This window comes from Rousettus aegyptiacus, unplaced genomic scaffold (assembly GCF_014176215.1).
Source record: "Rousettus aegyptiacus isolate mRouAeg1 unplaced genomic scaffold, mRouAeg1.p scaffold_m13_p_7, whole genome shotgun sequence".
In the NCBI taxonomy this organism is placed as follows: Eukaryota; Metazoa; Chordata; class Mammalia; order Chiroptera; family Pteropodidae; genus Rousettus; species Rousettus aegyptiacus.
Window position 1 is genome coordinate 67,740,184 of NW_023416310.1, and position 16,296 is coordinate 67,756,479.

The 16,296-nt window shown below is 52.0% G+C and overlaps 1 protein-coding gene across 6 annotated transcripts; it reads left to right on the plus strand.

The window, feature by feature from the left end:
• The first annotated feature begins 61 nt into the window (after positions 1-61).
• On the plus strand, positions 62-14,793 carry CNNM3 (cyclin and CBS domain divalent metal cation transport mediator 3). 6 transcript variants are annotated; one of them, XR_004952221.1, is made up of 7 exons: positions 62-1,476; positions 6,722-6,865; positions 7,641-8,543; positions 8,920-9,053; positions 9,465-9,603; positions 11,949-12,043; positions 12,476-14,793. XR_004952221.1 is itself a non-coding variant. In XM_036225184.1 (7 exons), the coding sequence occupies exons 1-6, from the start codon at positions 159-161 to the stop codon at positions 9,555-9,557; spliced, it is 2,487 nt and encodes an 828-aa protein (XP_036081077.1). In that variant the 5' UTR covers positions 62-158; the 3' UTR covers positions 9,558-9,603; positions 12,476-14,793. The 6 variants fall into 6 exon arrangements, 3 of the variants coding, with proteins under 3 accessions (XP_036081077.1, XP_015998363.2, XP_036081076.1); XR_004952222.1 differs by having other exon boundaries at positions 7,641-8,413; XR_004952223.1 differs by having other exon boundaries at positions 7,641-8,341.
• The last annotated feature ends 1,503 nt before the right edge of the window (positions 14,794-16,296 follow it).

Here is a 16,296-nt window from a genome sequence, read left to right on the forward strand (position 1 = left end):
CCCCGCCCCGCGCCACTTGTTTACGCGCCGGCGCAGCCTAGTAGGCCTGGGCCCGCCCTCGCGCGCCGCCCATTGGAGGAGGGAATGCGAAGCCGGCGCCGATTGGGCCGGTGGAGGCGGAGGTAGGCTGCACGGAGGCCAAGAGCGGGCGGAGGGCGATGGCGGCGGCAGCAGAGCTGTTGGGATGTGTGCTGGCCGCGCTCTGCCTGGGCCACACGGCCGGGGAGGCGGCGCTGGGCCCAAGAGTGCTGGGCGTCTGCCTGGAGCAGGCCAGCACTGCGGGCACGGTGTGGGCGCGCGGGGAGCAGGTGCCGGCCGCGCCCGAGGCTACCTTCCGCCTGCGCCTCTTCGGTTCGGGCTTCGCCAACAGTTCCTGGTCCTGGGCAGCCCCCGAGGGGGCGGGCTGCCCCAAGGGCTGGTCGGCCACGGCGGCCCAGACGGGCGAATGGCGCGCGCTGTTGCGCCTGCGCGCTGAGGTCGAGCGCCCGTACTCAGCGCTGCTGGCAATACGCGGGGAGCCCGGCGGCTCGGCGGCTGGGGAGGCGACGACCCCCGCGAACGAGTGGCGCACATTGCTGCGCCTGCGCGCCGAGGTCGTGCGCGCGGAGCCGTGCGGCGCAGCGGCAGCGGTGGCGTCGGAGGCGGTGCCGCCTTGGGCGCTGGGCCTAGGGGCGGCGGGGCTGCTGGTGCTCGCGGCGCTGGCACGGGGCCTGCAGCTGAGTGCTTTGGCGCTGGCGCCGGCGGAGCTGCAAGTTCTGCGCGAGAATGGCTTGGAAGAGGAGCGCGCGGCGGCGCGACGCTTGGAGCCGGCTCGGCGCTGGGCATGTTGCGCCCTGGGCGCATTGTTGCTGCTGGCTAGCCTGGCGCAGGCGGGGCTGGCAGTGTTGCTGTACCGCGCGGCGGCCGAGCGCTCCGTGCCCGCCGTGCTGGGCAGTGCGGGGCTCGCATTCTTGGTAGCCGAGGTGCTGCCGGCCACGGTGAGCGGGCGCTGGACCTTGGCTCTGGCCCCGCGCGCGCTGGCGCTAAGCCGCCTGGCCGTGCTGCTCACCCTGCCCGTGGCCTTGCCGGTGGGACAGCTGCTGGAGCTGGCATCGCGGCCCGGGCGGCTGCGCGAGCGCGTGCTGGAGCTGGCGCGAGGCTGTGGCGATCCCTACAGTGACCTCAGCAAGGGCGTGTTGCGCTGCCGGACCGTGGAGGACGTGCTCACGCCGCTCGATGACTGCTTCATGCTGGACGCCGGCACCGTGCTGGACTTCGGTGTCCTGGCCAGCATCATGCAGAGCGGCCACACGCGCATACCCGTGTACGAGGAGGAGCGCTCCAACATTGTGGACATGCTCTACCTCAAGGACTTGGCCTTTGTGGACCCCGAGGACTGCACGCCGCTCAGCACCATCACCCGTTTCTACAACCATCCGCTCCACTTCGTCTTCAACGACACCAAGCTGGACGCAGTTCTCGAGGAGTTCAAGCGAGGTAATGTTTGGGAATCGTGGAGCAGACTCGAAGGCCTGCGCGCTCTCCTAGAAAAGGGGTAGGGGTTAAGGAAGCCTCAGGAGGAGGGTTCCAGCCCTCTGGAGGGCAGTAAGACCTCTAAGTGTCCTTTTAAAGAGATAGCCCTGTAGTTCTGAATGACTTTCCGAAGTGTCATTTAAAGGCTCTCATTCAGAGGGTGGGCACAGTGCTATAAATAACAAAACCTTTTTTCTGGAAGGCCCCTAGTTCAGAGAGGTATGTCCACTAAGCACCAACCTCCAGCTCTTTTCCTCTCCAGGTCATTTTTTGTGGACTTTGTAGCACGTCTAAACTCTTTAATGGAAATTAAAATACGTGGAAAAGAGTGTAGTCCCTTGATGCCTGGAAGCTATTAGGTGACCTCAGGTGGTGGGGCTTGGGTCCTGTACCACAATAGTGCGACTCCTACACTTTTTGCTGGAAGGTCTTGCCTTTAATTTCTGAAAAACGCAACAGCTGTGAAGCGCAGTTGTGGGAGGGATGCCTGTAATGTCAGATAAGCAAGACCTGTGATGTTTCGGGGTCATTAAGGTCACTGATAGGCTGCTGCCTTCCTGATGGCAGAAAAGGGAGTGATTCGAAAATACAGGTGTGCAAGAAACTTCCACTTTGATTTTGCCAAAAGCAACTTCATGGGTGCTAATTTAGTTTCCCTTTTTTTTTTTAACTTCCCCTTTTTAACCTTGAGTAAGGTCTCTCAAGTTCTCCCTTCACTCCACATTTTTCATCCTCTTCTTTTACCTTGCTGTACCTGAGCAACTCTGAGGTTGCAGGTAAAACTGAGACCCACACTCCAAGTGTGAAGGTGTGGCTTCCTCTACAGTCCTCTGCGTTGTTGGGCTTGGGTGTGCTCCCCAGAGCTTGGCTTTCCTTGGTCTCCAGCCATACTTATCAGACCTGAACTGCAGGATGGGCAGCCCAGAATTCTAGGTAGGCATGACCCCAAAGGCTACATAACGTATGTAGCCAGGAGGTGAGCAAAGCCTGATATTCTCAGCAGCTGTGAGGTTTCCTTGCCCCAAAGCCCACCTGGGAGGTAGGTACTTTCTGAGCAGAACTTTCGGGTGTTGTCTGCATGAACTGTGTTCCAGATACTAGTGGTTTTCAAAGTTCTTTTTCTTTTTCTGGATGTACCACATTTTATTTATTCATTCATCAGTTGAGGAACATGTGGGTTGTTTCTACTTTTTGGCTTTTTTTTTTAAGTTAAAATTATTGGAGTGACATTTCTTAATAAAATCAAATAGGTATCAAGTGTACAATTTAATAATATGTCATATGTATGTTGCATCATGTGTCCAGCACCCAAAGTCAAATTTCCTTCCACCACCCCTATCTACCGTTCCTCTTCACCCCTTCTCTCCGGTAAACACTAATCCACTGTCCTGCCCTTGCGTCTGTTTTCAAACTTTTTTTTCTAATTTTTCCTGAGGTTTAGGTGTTGCAAAATAGCCTCTCTAACTTCCTACTGTGCCGACTCCTCCCCAGTTGGCTAGTAGAATACTACCTTTGGGCAACTCTGCCAGGGAATCTCTTGAGTGCTTCTGGGCTCTCCAGAAAGTGCCATTTTTGGTTCTCTTGGTGGTAAGTACTCCATCTGGGCCACTGTAGTCTCTGGGGCAGTGCTGGCCTGGGGGCCGGCAGTGCTGGGCCTGGAGTCAGCAAGGGAGGGTTCATTACATCTGGCCCTGCTGCCTCCCAGCTTGAGACCCTGGAAGAGTTGGACTTGACACTGAGGCGAGGCCTGTGAGTGGAGTGGCATGGCCTGAGTGGGTTTCACAGTCAATGACCTGTGGAGACCTGTGGTTTGGGGTACACAGGAGAGAATGGCAGGCTGAGTGATGCACAGGTTCTTGGAGGGGAGACCCAAGAGGGCCTTTTGGGGTGGAATTGGGAGGGTTTGTGGTTGGTTAAGGGGCTTGGGAAGAGCTAGGAAAGTGGTCTGGATTTCTTCCTTCCCTGAGGTGATGCAGGGCAGGGAAGAGGGCTGGGCTTGTCCTGGACTTTGGAGTCTGTACGGTGGCTCCAGGCGAAGACCTAGGAACAGAGGCTGCCAATTGCAAAGGACCAGAGTGGAAGTGAAGGTATGGTCCTGGGTGTAGACGTGGTCCCTCTACCACACGAGGGGAGTGGAAAGCCTAAACCCGGGGGAGGGTGCAGAGGAGAGGCCTGCTAAGGAGAGCCAGCAACTTGGAACATTCTAGAAGCCAGGGGAAGAGACCACTTTCCAAGGCGAGGAGGGTGACCAGGAGATGAGGCCGGTGTTTTATCATCAGATTCCAGCAAGCAGGGTACACTGTCATTTGTGAGAGCAGATTGGGTGCCATGGTGTGAAGTGGTGGCATGAAAGGCGTGAGATACACAGATGACAAAGTAGCTGGAGAGCCAAGGGTGGGATAGGAAGGGGTGGGCTTAAATGGATGTTGAGAGCGGAGCTGGCACTGGGGTAGACTTTCCATCAGGTGAGAAGCCTCACCTGTACTGGGCATGGCCATCCAGCTGTGGAGAACCATGCAGCGTGATGTCAGCCCGTAGCTGCCTTACTGTTACCGTGAGGTCCAGAAGTGTCTGCTAGACATTATGGCCACCTTCCGCAGTGAGGCACCCTCAGTCCTTGTAAAGACTTAAGGTGACACCAATTATTTTATGTGAACATTACCAGGAGGAGTGAGTACTTTGGAGCTGTGGTAAGTAACTGTGTTTTCTTTAGGACCATCAACTCCTGCTTTCTCTGTTAATCCTCCATGAGTCAATTCAAGGACATCCAGCCAGAGGAGGGCTTGGGGTGGGTGAGTTGTCAGTCTCTGCTTTGAACCACCTGTGTTCTGGTTCAGTGTCAGAAGCCACAACTCTAAAGGTCAGACCTGGTGAGGGGAATGTTAGCAACCTATTATAGGACAGATGTGGACAGTTGCTTTAAAAAACAAAAGAGAAGGCAGAGTAATTTAAACTTCAACTGCAGTTGTAAGAACATTCTAAGAAACTAGGAGTTCTAGAAATGCTCTCTAGTGTCCATATAATTGATGAGGACCCTTGGCCTCCTAACTAACTGAAATTAATTCCATAGAGCTTTCCAGGGCTTTCTGGTTGACATTGGTGAGATGCACCTCCTGCCTCTGGTTCTGAGAGCCTGCAGCCACTGTGTTGGCAGCCGGCCAGCGGGGCTTCACATTTTCAGAGCATTTTATCTCATCAGATGACAAACTTTATCCCTCCAGCTCCCTTTCTCATGGCTGCCTTTGGGGCCTATCAAACATTCTGTCTTGAGATGAAATCACATGGCCACCGTTTTCAGGGGTCTTCCGTGTGGCAGGTCACTGAGAAATTTGCGCCCGTTTCATAGAAATATGAAGGCAAGGGAGAAGTCAGTCCATCATGTAGGTAGCCTGCCAAAGCGACTGGCTTTCTGGCAGAGGGAGCTGAAATGGGTCCTGTGTGCCCCTAGATGGCCATCTGGGGTCCCAGGCTTTGGTTCCAGAATCTGAGCAGAGTGCTGGCCAGAATTGTGTTGTGCCGTAGCCTCCTGACAAGTCTGTGTCATGTGGCGTGCTGTGACCCTTGTAGAGATGGAGCCATTCCCAGGACAAATGAATACTAAGGGGCGGAAACATCTGGGAGTGCTGCTGCATCCCCATTCAGCGCCTCTGCCTTAGCTGCAATGGGTGGTTCCTTCTCCAGGGTCCCCACTGAAAAAGACAATGCAACGTGGCCATTTCCACCTTTAATTTTTGTCTGAGGTTATTAGGGCATTCTCTAGAAGATAAAGAAGGGCCCTGTGTGTGTCCCCAGAAGGGAAGATCTGTGAAGACTCGGTCTGTTTTCAGTGAGAGCCATGGAGCATGGGGGTTGAGAATGGACTCGGAGCCCTCTGCCTGTGTTCAGGTCTGGTTTTGTACTTGAGTGGATCACTGAACTGTGGTCACATTTTCTCTGCACACTCTGAAATGGGAGTGATGATGCTGTAAGTGTCAGAGGGTCGTTGGGGGACTGGGTGAGGTCATAACCATGGACCTCCCTGGGCAGCTGGCACACAGCAAGCACTGCACACTGTGCGTGTTCCAGCCTCTGGTCAAACGGGCTAACTGTGCACCTCAGATTTGATGAGGTGCAGCAAGTGTAATCTTTTCATTCTGTTACAGCCTATTTTCTCTATTATCTGGTTAGTGGTCCAGTGATAGCAATAACAAACAGCCCCGATACCTGCCTTCCTTCCACTTTTGGGCATTGTGTGCTGACTGCTAGGGCTGCACTGAGGCGAGTGCCACCTGCCACAGGGCGTTTCTAACTGCAACACTAAAGGACTACACGAATAGGGAACTTGACTTTTTTCTTTAACAAGAGTTCTTGAAGCAAGTACCCCTTTCAGGTGCAGGTCCAGGCCTGGTAGGTGCAGACACAGCCAACTTCAAAGACTTGCTACAGAAGAGTAAAACATCTATAAATAGTTTTATAGCAATTGCATGTTGAAGTGGTATTTTGGCTATGCTGAGTTAATTACAATATATTATGAATTAATTTCACCTGTTTTTTTTAACATACATACTCAAAAATTTTAAATTACATGTGTGGCTTTCATTGTGTTTCTTTTGGCTGAGTATAAAGTTTTATAAATAAAGAGTACTTAGTTTAGCAGGGCAAATTACTGAATTTTCCTCAACATTCCCCAACACTCTGAGGAATGGGCCTTTTCAAGCTTACATTTCCTTATTAAACAAGTGAGTAAAGAAGTACTGCAGGAGGGATGGGGGTATTCCTGCATCTGACTAGCTGGTTACCATTGATCTTTACTCCCCTGGGTGACCTGGAAGTAAAAGGCAGTTCATAATTGGGAAAACTGCCCTAGGAAAGTCACACTGAGGGCACCCTTAGCCCTTCAGTTGCTGGACCACAGAAGCCTGTGTTTCTGGAGTCGGCACCCCGGGCCCGCAGTCTATCTAAGCCAGGATCTCTGCTTAGAGCTGCACAGCCTGGGGCCTAACTGCAGCTCTACCACCGGTGGCCTTGTGCAGGTGGGCGCAGGGTCTGGGGTTGAGTTTCTCACATGTGAAGTGAGACCAGTAATAATCTGGAAGAGTTGTGCTCAGGGCGTGTCACGTTGTAGGAATACAAATATCAGTGTCTGTCCCTTGGGTGGGCTTGTTCCAGACTGGACCAGGAAACATGGGGGAGGCCCAGCATCCTGCGACATGCGCGTCCCCTCCTTCAGGGAAGTCCCATCTGGCCATCGTGCAGAAGGTGAACAACGAGGGTGAAGGGGACCCCTTCTATGAGGTCCTGGGGCTGGTCACCCTGGAGGACGTCATCGAGGAAGTCATCAAGTCGGAGATCCTGGACGAGTCGGAGGGCTCTCGTGAGTCTGGCTCCTGGCAGGGTGCTCACACCTGTGCCTGATGCCCTGGTGGCCCCAGTGCCTACTTGGGGTTCCACCCGTTTCCCATTAATGGCCTTTCCCAGTCCCCTCCTCACTCCTGTTGCATCTCAGGTGTTTCTGTACATTATGGAAGTATCCCCTCAAAGAGCCCATTCTTCACTGCTTAGAGGGGCTTCCCAGCATGTGGTTCTGGGCCTGTCGTCTTAGAAGCATGTTTCATAGGATGGTGGCTGAGGTCTGCAGGGTGGACACAGAACCCACTCGTGATAGTGGGAGCCTCACATGGCACTTGGGACAGTGGCACACCCACCCTTGTGCTGTCAAGTGAACCGCGTTGTCCATGCATGTGTCCATAATGCAGCACCTTTAGTTCGGCTGCTGCTGTGCAGTACTAGGGATTCTCCAATATGCCTGCCGACAGGCGAGTGGTCTCCTATTGACCAGGGTGCCTGTTGTCATGGCGTGTCGGCATAACCTAGTTCCAGGGAGAGGCACCTGACCTTCTAGTACTTCTGGGGTATAATTGGAGTGTGGGCCGCTGCCCCTCTGTTTTGGGTACCAGGATCACGGTGTGTGGGTGGCAGCTTGGCACCAATCAGGAAGCATGCCAAAGATGTGTCCCTGGGGTTCTGATGAGCCTCTGCACTAGGAGCCCACAGGCCCATGGAGGGGGGCGGGCAACCTGCCCCTTAGTTTAGTTGTATTGGTGGGAGGGCTGCCGATGCCTAAGCTGGCCTCTTGCTCGCCACCCCAGAGGACATCTCAGTAAGGAGGAAGCCGGCCTCCCTGAGTGCCCCTGTCAAGTGGAAGGAGGACTGCTCCCTGTTCAAGGAGTCAGGCGAGGGGTGCAAAGTGAAGATCTCACCTCAGCTGCTCTTAGCCACCCAGCGCTTCCTTTCCCAAGGTGAGGGTGATTGGTGGGCCTGTGCCTGCTCTCTTGCTCACTGTCCGATGGGCCAGGGACCCTCAGGGAAGAGCCTGAGTACTCCTGTCCCCAATAAGCTGGAGAGCATTCAGGAGAGCCTGTGCTGCTCCCTGCAGCCCTGTCAGCAGAGACACTCCAGAACACTTGGGTCACCTGAGGGGTGGCTCCTTTCTGCCAGACGACCGAGAGCCAGGGCCAGGCTGATGCCACCTGTGGTGAGCTGCGGCCTGTGGGTACATGTGGCTGCCCGGTCCTCTTGTGGTGGGGAAGGGACTAGGCCCATGGGCATTGGGAGTTGGTATTGTTACATAGACTGCCGTGGGCCTGGCGGACACAGCCCCTCTTCTCTGCCGTGGGCAGAGGTGGACGTGTTCAGCCCCCTGCGAGTCTCTGAGACAGTCCTGCTGCACCTGCTGAAGCACCCGAGCGTTAGCCAGGAGGTGATATTTGACGAGCGTGACCGCCTGGCTGCACACCATTACCTGTACCAGCGTAGTCGGCCAGTGGACTACTTCATCCTCATCTTGCAGGTGACTGGGAGCCAGATTGGAAAATGGGAGCGCCTGGGAGAGGGAGCCCCGCATAACTGGACAGGAGGAAGGGTAACCTGTGTGCGCCTGTCTCCCCTCACCCAGGGCCGGGTGGAGGTGGAGATTGGGAAGGAGGGCCTCAAGTTCGAGAACGGGGCCTTCACCTACTATGGCGTGTCTGCCCTGACAGTGCCGTCCTCGGGTGAGCTGTAGACCCCTTGCCGGGGTAAAAGCTGGGGCTCCAGGGCCAGAGTCCGGCCCTGTCCTCCAGTGCCCACACCCCCTGCAGGGTACCCTGCGTCAGGGCCCCCTGCTTCAGGGCCTGCTGGCCTCCTTCCTCTCTGTGCCACGCATGGGGGAGGGCAGCTTGTTTTGGGGCTTGTCTTAGCTGCTGCCTTCCATTCTTATAAAGCCTTTCCCTGGGGGGTGAGTGTGTTGGCCACGTTGCCACAGTTCCTGGCAAAGTCCTTCTCAAGGGTAACGTGTGGACAATCTCAGAAACTGCAGTTGCCCCCACCAAGGTGGGGCTGCCCACCTCCTAGCATGGCCTCCTCATCACTGGTGGTTCCTTTTGCCAGTTCACCAGTCCCCAGTGTCCTCGCTGCAGCCCCTCTGCCATGACCTGCAGCCCGAGCCAGCTGACGGCACCTGCTTATCCACATACTGTCCTGACTACACCGTGAGGGCCCTCTCCGACCTGCAGTTCATCAAGGTGATGGTCTGGGCTGCTCATTGCTACTGGCTTCTAACCAGCTTTGTGTCCTCAGGGGTCAGACCCCTGGTCACCAGCTTATGTGGATTGAGAGTGAAGTCCAATGGATCTGAGACTTCCAGAGCAGACCTTGAACCTGCTCTGCAGGATGATGGCCTTGGCTCCCCAGAGGTCCTTCCACCAGTGGTCTGGTCCAGTCCTGGGTGCTCAGTTTCCTTCTGAGGCCTAGGACACGGCTGATGGCTCCTCTCTGCTCTCAGCCAGCTTACGGCTCCTTTTTTCCTCGTCCTGCTGAGTGTAACTTTCCCGCCTGGTTCAGGTGCTTGTGGGCAGGAGGGTGTGACCTTGTGCCTCCCCTTCGCCATCTGGCTTTTCGAGCTGTACCTGCCCATAACACTGTCTGTTCTCCAGGTCACGCAGCTGCAGTACCTCAACGCACTCCTGGCTACTCAAGCCCAGAACCTGCCGCAGACCCCTGAGGACACGGGTCTCCAGGTTGTCTAAGGCAGCCAGGCGAGGCTCCTCAGCGACAGGACAGCCAAAGCCACAGGTGAGCCACTCCCACACATCAGTCCGGAAGTCGCTTGGAAGTCGCTTGCCATTGTTGTTCCTTGTTGCTGGCACACACGCATGCGCTGTCTGCCCTGTGTTCTTTCTCTCTCCCTTCTCCCTATCCTTCTTCCTCCTTGCTATTCTTAATAGTTGGGATGACACTGAGCTGTGGCCAGAGGGCGCTGGAGTGGGTGAAACCAACATTTTCTCTCCAGGGCCTGTTAGGATGGTTGACTAGAGAATAGTCGCTGAACAGGAATGAGGTGAAGTTCAGACACTTTCTTGGCCTTTTAGGGTTAGTCACCTGGAGGACGATTTGGGTCACCATTGGGCCTGTCTTAGAAGGCGGGTGCCTGTGGACACCATCCCAGCTTGGAAGGACACCTGCTGAGGTGTGTAGTCAGGTCACATGTGCATCAAAAGCATGCTCCCACAAAGGTCTTACTGTGCGTGGCAAAACCATGTTGGAAGACAAGTACCACCCTTAGCATAAGGAGCCTGTGAAGATTTGGCTTTGGGGAGGAGTCGTCACCATCTGAGCACATTCTTATCCTTGTTATTTTAGAAGATTCTTTTCTGTGATGGAGTGCCTTGGCTGGGCTAGAGGTACTCCAGGGCTCAGCAGTCCCGAGGAGTGGGCAGGCTTCAGAGAGGCACTGGAGGGACTGTGGGCCACAGGTTCAGCCCTCCCCTGCTGTGGGCACAGGCACTCAGCAAGCATGCTCTCCGCCAGGTACTGTACTTGGCGTGTTCCAGCTCCTCTGAGAACACTCCCTGAGGCTCGAGGGTGCTGTTGTCCTGCCCTATTTCCAGGTTAGAGCTGGAGCAGAGAGGCAGGCTCAGCACTGGCTTGGAGCTTGTGCCACTAGGCCTCACAGGGAACAGTGCTACTTGTGTACACAATGACCATACATGTATTCTCATAGTAGAAAGGTGCTTTCTGAAAGATGATGTGTAGGTATGAGGGACCGAGAACCCATACAGGACCCAGTCTCTGGAGATTGGGAAAGGGGTCCCAGATGAGGTGCACTGCTTCAGTCCTGCCTCTGAAGGAACATCCATGCTACCTCCCAGGGCTAGTTTTGATAGTATGCACCATTGTGGTCCCTGGCTCTGTGGCATGCCCCTTGTGCAGAGGTCTGCCCCACCACAGGGGCTTCCAAAGCCAGGATGTTTTGATGTGAGGCTTTCGGTTTTAGTTTTCTCATGTGGGTGCCTTCCTGGCTCCATCTGCTACCCAGACTGTGTGTGTCACATTCAGGGGACAGATTCAAATCTAAGAATAATAATGTTCTATTTGTTTCATCTCTGATCACATTCCCAGTTCTTAAAAATCCTTTTTTGACTTCAGCTGCTCACTGGGCAGTCCTCTAAGGCAGCGGTCCCCATCCTTTTGGGCACCAGGGACCGGTGCTCCTATAAGAATCTAATGCGTGGTGATCTGAGGCTGAGCTGAGGCAGTGATGTTAGTGCTAGGGAGCGGCTGCAAATACAGATGAAGCTTTGCTCACTCACCCACCAATCACCTCTTGCTGTGTGGCCCTGTTCCTAACAGGCCATGGACTGGTACTGGTCCATGGCCCAGGGCTTGGGGACCCCAGCTCTTGAGAGTAATTTATGGCGGCTGTGGGCCATTCTCCCTTTGTAACAGTTACCGTCCCATCCTGTAGCCATACTGTTGGCTGTTTCCCCTAAATGTGGCCTGTCATTTGCCTGTCGCTTGGCTCCTGGCCTCAGCCCCTGGGGTCTCGCTGCAGTTTCCTCGTTAGCCTGGAGGGCTTCGAGCTTCGTATTACTGCGTGCATGGTGATGTCACTGGGGCACTGCAGTTGTGCAGGTCAGAACCACTCGGGCAGCTTGGGCATGGGAGTCACTGGCAGGAAGTGCCTTTACTGATGCTTAATAGATGAGGGGCCGGATCGGACCCACTGGCAGTTCTTGAAAACAGTTTTATCAGGACCTGCCCATTTGTTCATGGATGGTATGTTGCTGCCTTTGAACTGCAGCAATGGAGCTGAGTTGACAGAGTGACCATGTGACCTGCAAAACCTGAAAATGCTGGCCCTTTAGAGAAATGTTTTTTTGCCCCGGCCTGCCACTTGAGACTGGCAGGGACTCCTCCACATAGAGCATTCATGGCCTGGTGTCCCTCCGGGGAAAGGTCCCTGGTGGATGTGCCCCTGGCCCTCATGTCCTGAGCAGCAAGAAGTGAGCTATCCATGTGCCTCTGCCCCGGGCCTTGCGCCAAGCCAGCATCTGTCCCCACAGTGCGGCTGGGCAGAGACTGTCAGGTTGGGGTCCACAGCTCGTCTCCTCCTATCTCTTTTTCTCTGCTCTCTCCAGCCTTCCCAGTAGACCTTTCCCTCTTTGGCACATTTGGAAACTGCAGGTGATATTTGACTATGGACTAGTGAGCATTTTTTAAGGAAATACCCAAGGTAAATATTCTCTCTTCACTTCCCCTGTGTGTTCCTTCCCTAGCCTGTCAGCTGCTGGGAGGGGCAAGGTATCTCACCACTGGGGCGTGGGGGCCCTTCCTGTCTCTTCTTGCCATTCCATTTCTCTAGAAGACAGGAGGGCTCATTAAATATCTGCATGGCCTTGGAGACTAAAGCGCCTTCCTGGACAGAACTCCTGGCCCCCGCTTTCCTGCCTCTTGGTGGTGACACTTTCCCTCGCAGTGGTGTGTAATATGAAATGGGGTCAGGCTGAACATTTTCCTAAGTGAACTGGACCCGCTCTGCCTTGGTTCCTCTTAAGGCTTCTTTGCCAGACCTGCCCCTTCCTGCATATCCTGAAGAGGGCTGTCACACCTCTCAAACTCTGATATTAACCCACCACCACCACTCCCTCCCCCCTCCCGCCTCCAGGGTCTGACCAGAGTAGGCCTGCCCCTCGGAGGAGAGCCCGGAGCGGAGCCCAGCACTTTACCTGCTTGCCAGGTGGCCCCAGGTGTGAAGATGAGACCAGCACATGGGGAATGGAGAGAACCCAGCCAAAGAGGAGTCGTCGTTTCCTGCCAGCCTGGCCCCATTTGCTCCAGGTCACGTTTTAGATGGCCTTAGAGATATGGGTCCCATGCTATCCTCAGAAGCAGACGTCATGCCAGGAGCCTTCAGCAGGTCCATGACCTCCAGGAAATGGGGGTCAGTCAGGCACAGCCCTCAAGCCTGCTTCCAAAGGGAGTGAAAGGCCCACCATCCTCTCAGCCCCCGAGCCTAGCTTTCTCCCTGTGATGGTGCAGTGTCTCTATACCTCTTGAGGCCAAGTTGTGACGAGAGTACACAACTCCTGCCTTCAGGTGGCTGTGACCCACACTCCTGGCTTCTAATTCGCAGCCTTCTACTGTCGGCAGCAGTGAGCCAGCCAAGGGCACCAGTTCGGCTCGGGGTTCACACCCATGGCCTTGGCCACGTGAACTTTGTGGTGTCCCTGACAGTGTTGTGTTTCAAAGCACACCAGCCTGTCCCGTGTGCCAAACCTGGAAGCATGATCCCCCACAAGTCTGTGCCACTAGCCCTGTTCCCTCCTGTGGAGGTGGCTTTTCTGACCCCTTCCAGAGCCCTGAGCGCACCAGCTCGCCCTTGGGGGCTGAGGTGGCCTGCTCTTCGTACTGCACCTCTGCCTGTCCTGCTGAGTTGCCACTAATGGTGTTGTCACTTATTTTAATAAGAGGTCACATGTGGGAGGAAGTACTCGTTATGCTTCCCATAGTCCTTTTATTTGGTCATCAGATCCCAAGAAGACTATCACCCTTCCCTCCTGTACCTCCCTGAGGGGCACGGCCACGCCATACGTGGACGGTGGCAATGGAGGGGAAGGGTTAGATGAGGACCAGGTCAATCACTGTCTCCTTTAAAGAAAGAACACAAATCTAAGTTTCGAACATTTCAAGCTCTGCTTTTTTCCTGGCCCTCACTGTGGGGTTTAGAGAAGCGGGAACAAGAAGACATTTATTTTATTCTTGGTTTGCCTCTGTGTACCTTCCACCACGCAGCTGCGTACAGGCTGAGGCACCATGGGGACCTAGGATCTTAGGGTGGATGTGGAGGGAGGGAGGAGGGTTTCTGGAACCTTCCTCGAAGGAATTTGGGTCCTTCCTGGGAATGAAGGCCAAACCACAGTGGCATGCTCACTAGAAGCTATTCTCAAGGGACTCTCAAAGGGCAGACTCCCAGGGGGGAAACCGTTGTACAAGGCTGAGGCACTGCCTGAGGAGCTCGGCCCTCGTGCCGGTTTGCGGGCAGCTGTGCTGCTTCCAGACATGGCGTTCTGCTTGAAGCCACAGAACCTGTTGCTGATGCTGCGTGAGGACTGGCTGCTGTAAAATCATCTCCAGAACTTTAGGATCACCTGGCAAATTAAATGCACAGATACCTGGTGCCCACCCCAGGGAGGATATAATTGATCTGAGCATCAGGATTTTTTTTTTTAATAATTTTAGATTGACACAAGAGTTCCATATACCCTTCATCCAGCCCCCTAATGTTAACATCTTACATCACTTGGTACCTTTATCAAAACTAAAGGATTAATATCGGTACAAAACTATTAACTGGATTATACTTTATTTGGATTTTGCCAATTTTTCCAATGTCTTCTTTTAGTTGCAGGATCCAATCCAGGATACTAGAGCTTGCATTTAGAACTATTACTTTTTTTCCCTAACGTTTTATTTTAAGATGACAGATTCATAGGAAGTTGCAAATATAGAGGTATCCTTCACAGTTTTCCTCAGTGGCTACAGTATCAAGCCAGGGGTTGGACGTTAGGTGTGAGGTGTGGGAGTTCTGTATCATCTGTGTGTCTTTGTCCACCATTATGAACTGCCGCATCACCACCAGGATCACCCCCCAACTACCCTTTTAGTGCCAACACCCCCCCTCCCGCAATCTGGCTGCCGTCTCTTAATTCTTGGCATCCACTAATCTGTTCATCATTATCTCTAATTTTGTCATTTCAAGATTGTCATATAAATGGGATCATACAGTAGGTGACCATTTCGGATTGGCTTCTCTCAGCATAATGCTCTGGAGATTCATCTAGGTTGTTGGGTATGTCAAAGTTCGTCCCTTTTGGTGGCTGTGTAGTAATCCATGTCATGCTCATTGTCCCAGTAAAGGACATCTAGGTGGATTCTAGTTTCTGGTTAATAAATAAATAAGCTGCTGTGAACATTCATCAAAGATTTTTGTGTAAACATTGATTTTTTCCTCTGAGATAAACAGTAGTACAGTTGATAGGTTGTACGGTCATTGCACGTTTAAGTTTTAAAGGACACTGTTGAGCTTTTCCAGAGTGTCTAGCATTCTACATCCCCACCAGCAGCATCTGAGTGATCCAGCTTCTCTGAATCCTGGCCAGCATTTGGTGTTCTGATTTTTAATTTCAGCCATTCTGGTATGTATGTAGTGACATCGCATTTGCATTAACATACAGGTAATGTATTATCTGTTCCTATCTTTTGCCTATTTTCTAATTGTATTTTTTTTTTACTGTTGAGTTTTGTGAAAGTAGTTTATATATGCTAAGTACTTGTCTTTTGTCAAGTTTTTGGTTTACAGATATTTTCTCCCAGTCTGTAGCTTATTTTCTCATTCTCTTAACAGTATTTTTTTTTTATAGAGCAAAAGTTTTTAATTTTGATAAAGTCCAGTTTACTGATTTTTTTGTAATGGATTATGCTTTTGGTGTTATCTCTAAGAATTTTTTACTTATTGCTAGATCCCAAAGATTGTATCCTATGTTTTTTTCTAAAAATTATGTAGTTTTACATTTGATATTTAAGTCTATGATCGATTTTAACTTAATTTTTGTATGATACTTAGGTTAAGGTTCTTTTTTTTTTTAATTTGCATTATTATGTTTACTAATGAGATGGAGTCTTTTTATATGTTGATGGGCAATTTCTTGTTTTCTGAGAGATGGCCTGCCTGTTCATGCCATTTTCCCATTTTTTTCTTATTCATAAGAGTTCCTTCTATATCTTGGATCCTAATCACTTGTAAGATAAATGTGTTCCAAAACGTTCTGTTTAGCTTATTGTTCTTTTTATGTCTTTTGGTAAGTAGTCATTCTTAATTTTTCTGTAGTCAGACTTGCCAAATAATTTCTTTTATGGTTTGTCTTTTGTGTCAGTAAATTCCTCTCTATCCTTTGGTCATAAAGATATTCTCTGCTATCTATCCATCTATACACACACATTTAAATGTCTAGTACACCAGAAACTGATGTGTGTGCACTATTCAATTTCCTTTATTTTTTCCCAGATAACCGGGTGTCCTAGTTCCACACACCAAGTGTCTTTCCCCACTGACTGCAGTGCAATAAGTCAGATGTCCACGTGTGGGTATTGATTTGTCTTGCAACTTTGTTTATAAAAATAGTCATTTGGTTGAGTCTTTAGGGTTTTCTATATATAGTATCATGTCATCTGCAAATAGTGACAGTTTTACTTCCTCATTCCCAATGTGGATGCCTTTTATAGCTTTTTAGTGCCTGATTGCTTTTGGATAGAACTTCCAGTACTATTGAATAACAATGGTGAGAGCAGGCATCCTTGTCTCTGATCTCAGAAAAAGCTTTCAGTTTTTCACTACTATGATGTTAGCTAAGGTTTTATTAAAAGTGGCCTTTATGTTGAAGTGCTTTTCTTCTATACCTGTTTAATGAGCGTTTTAATCATACATGG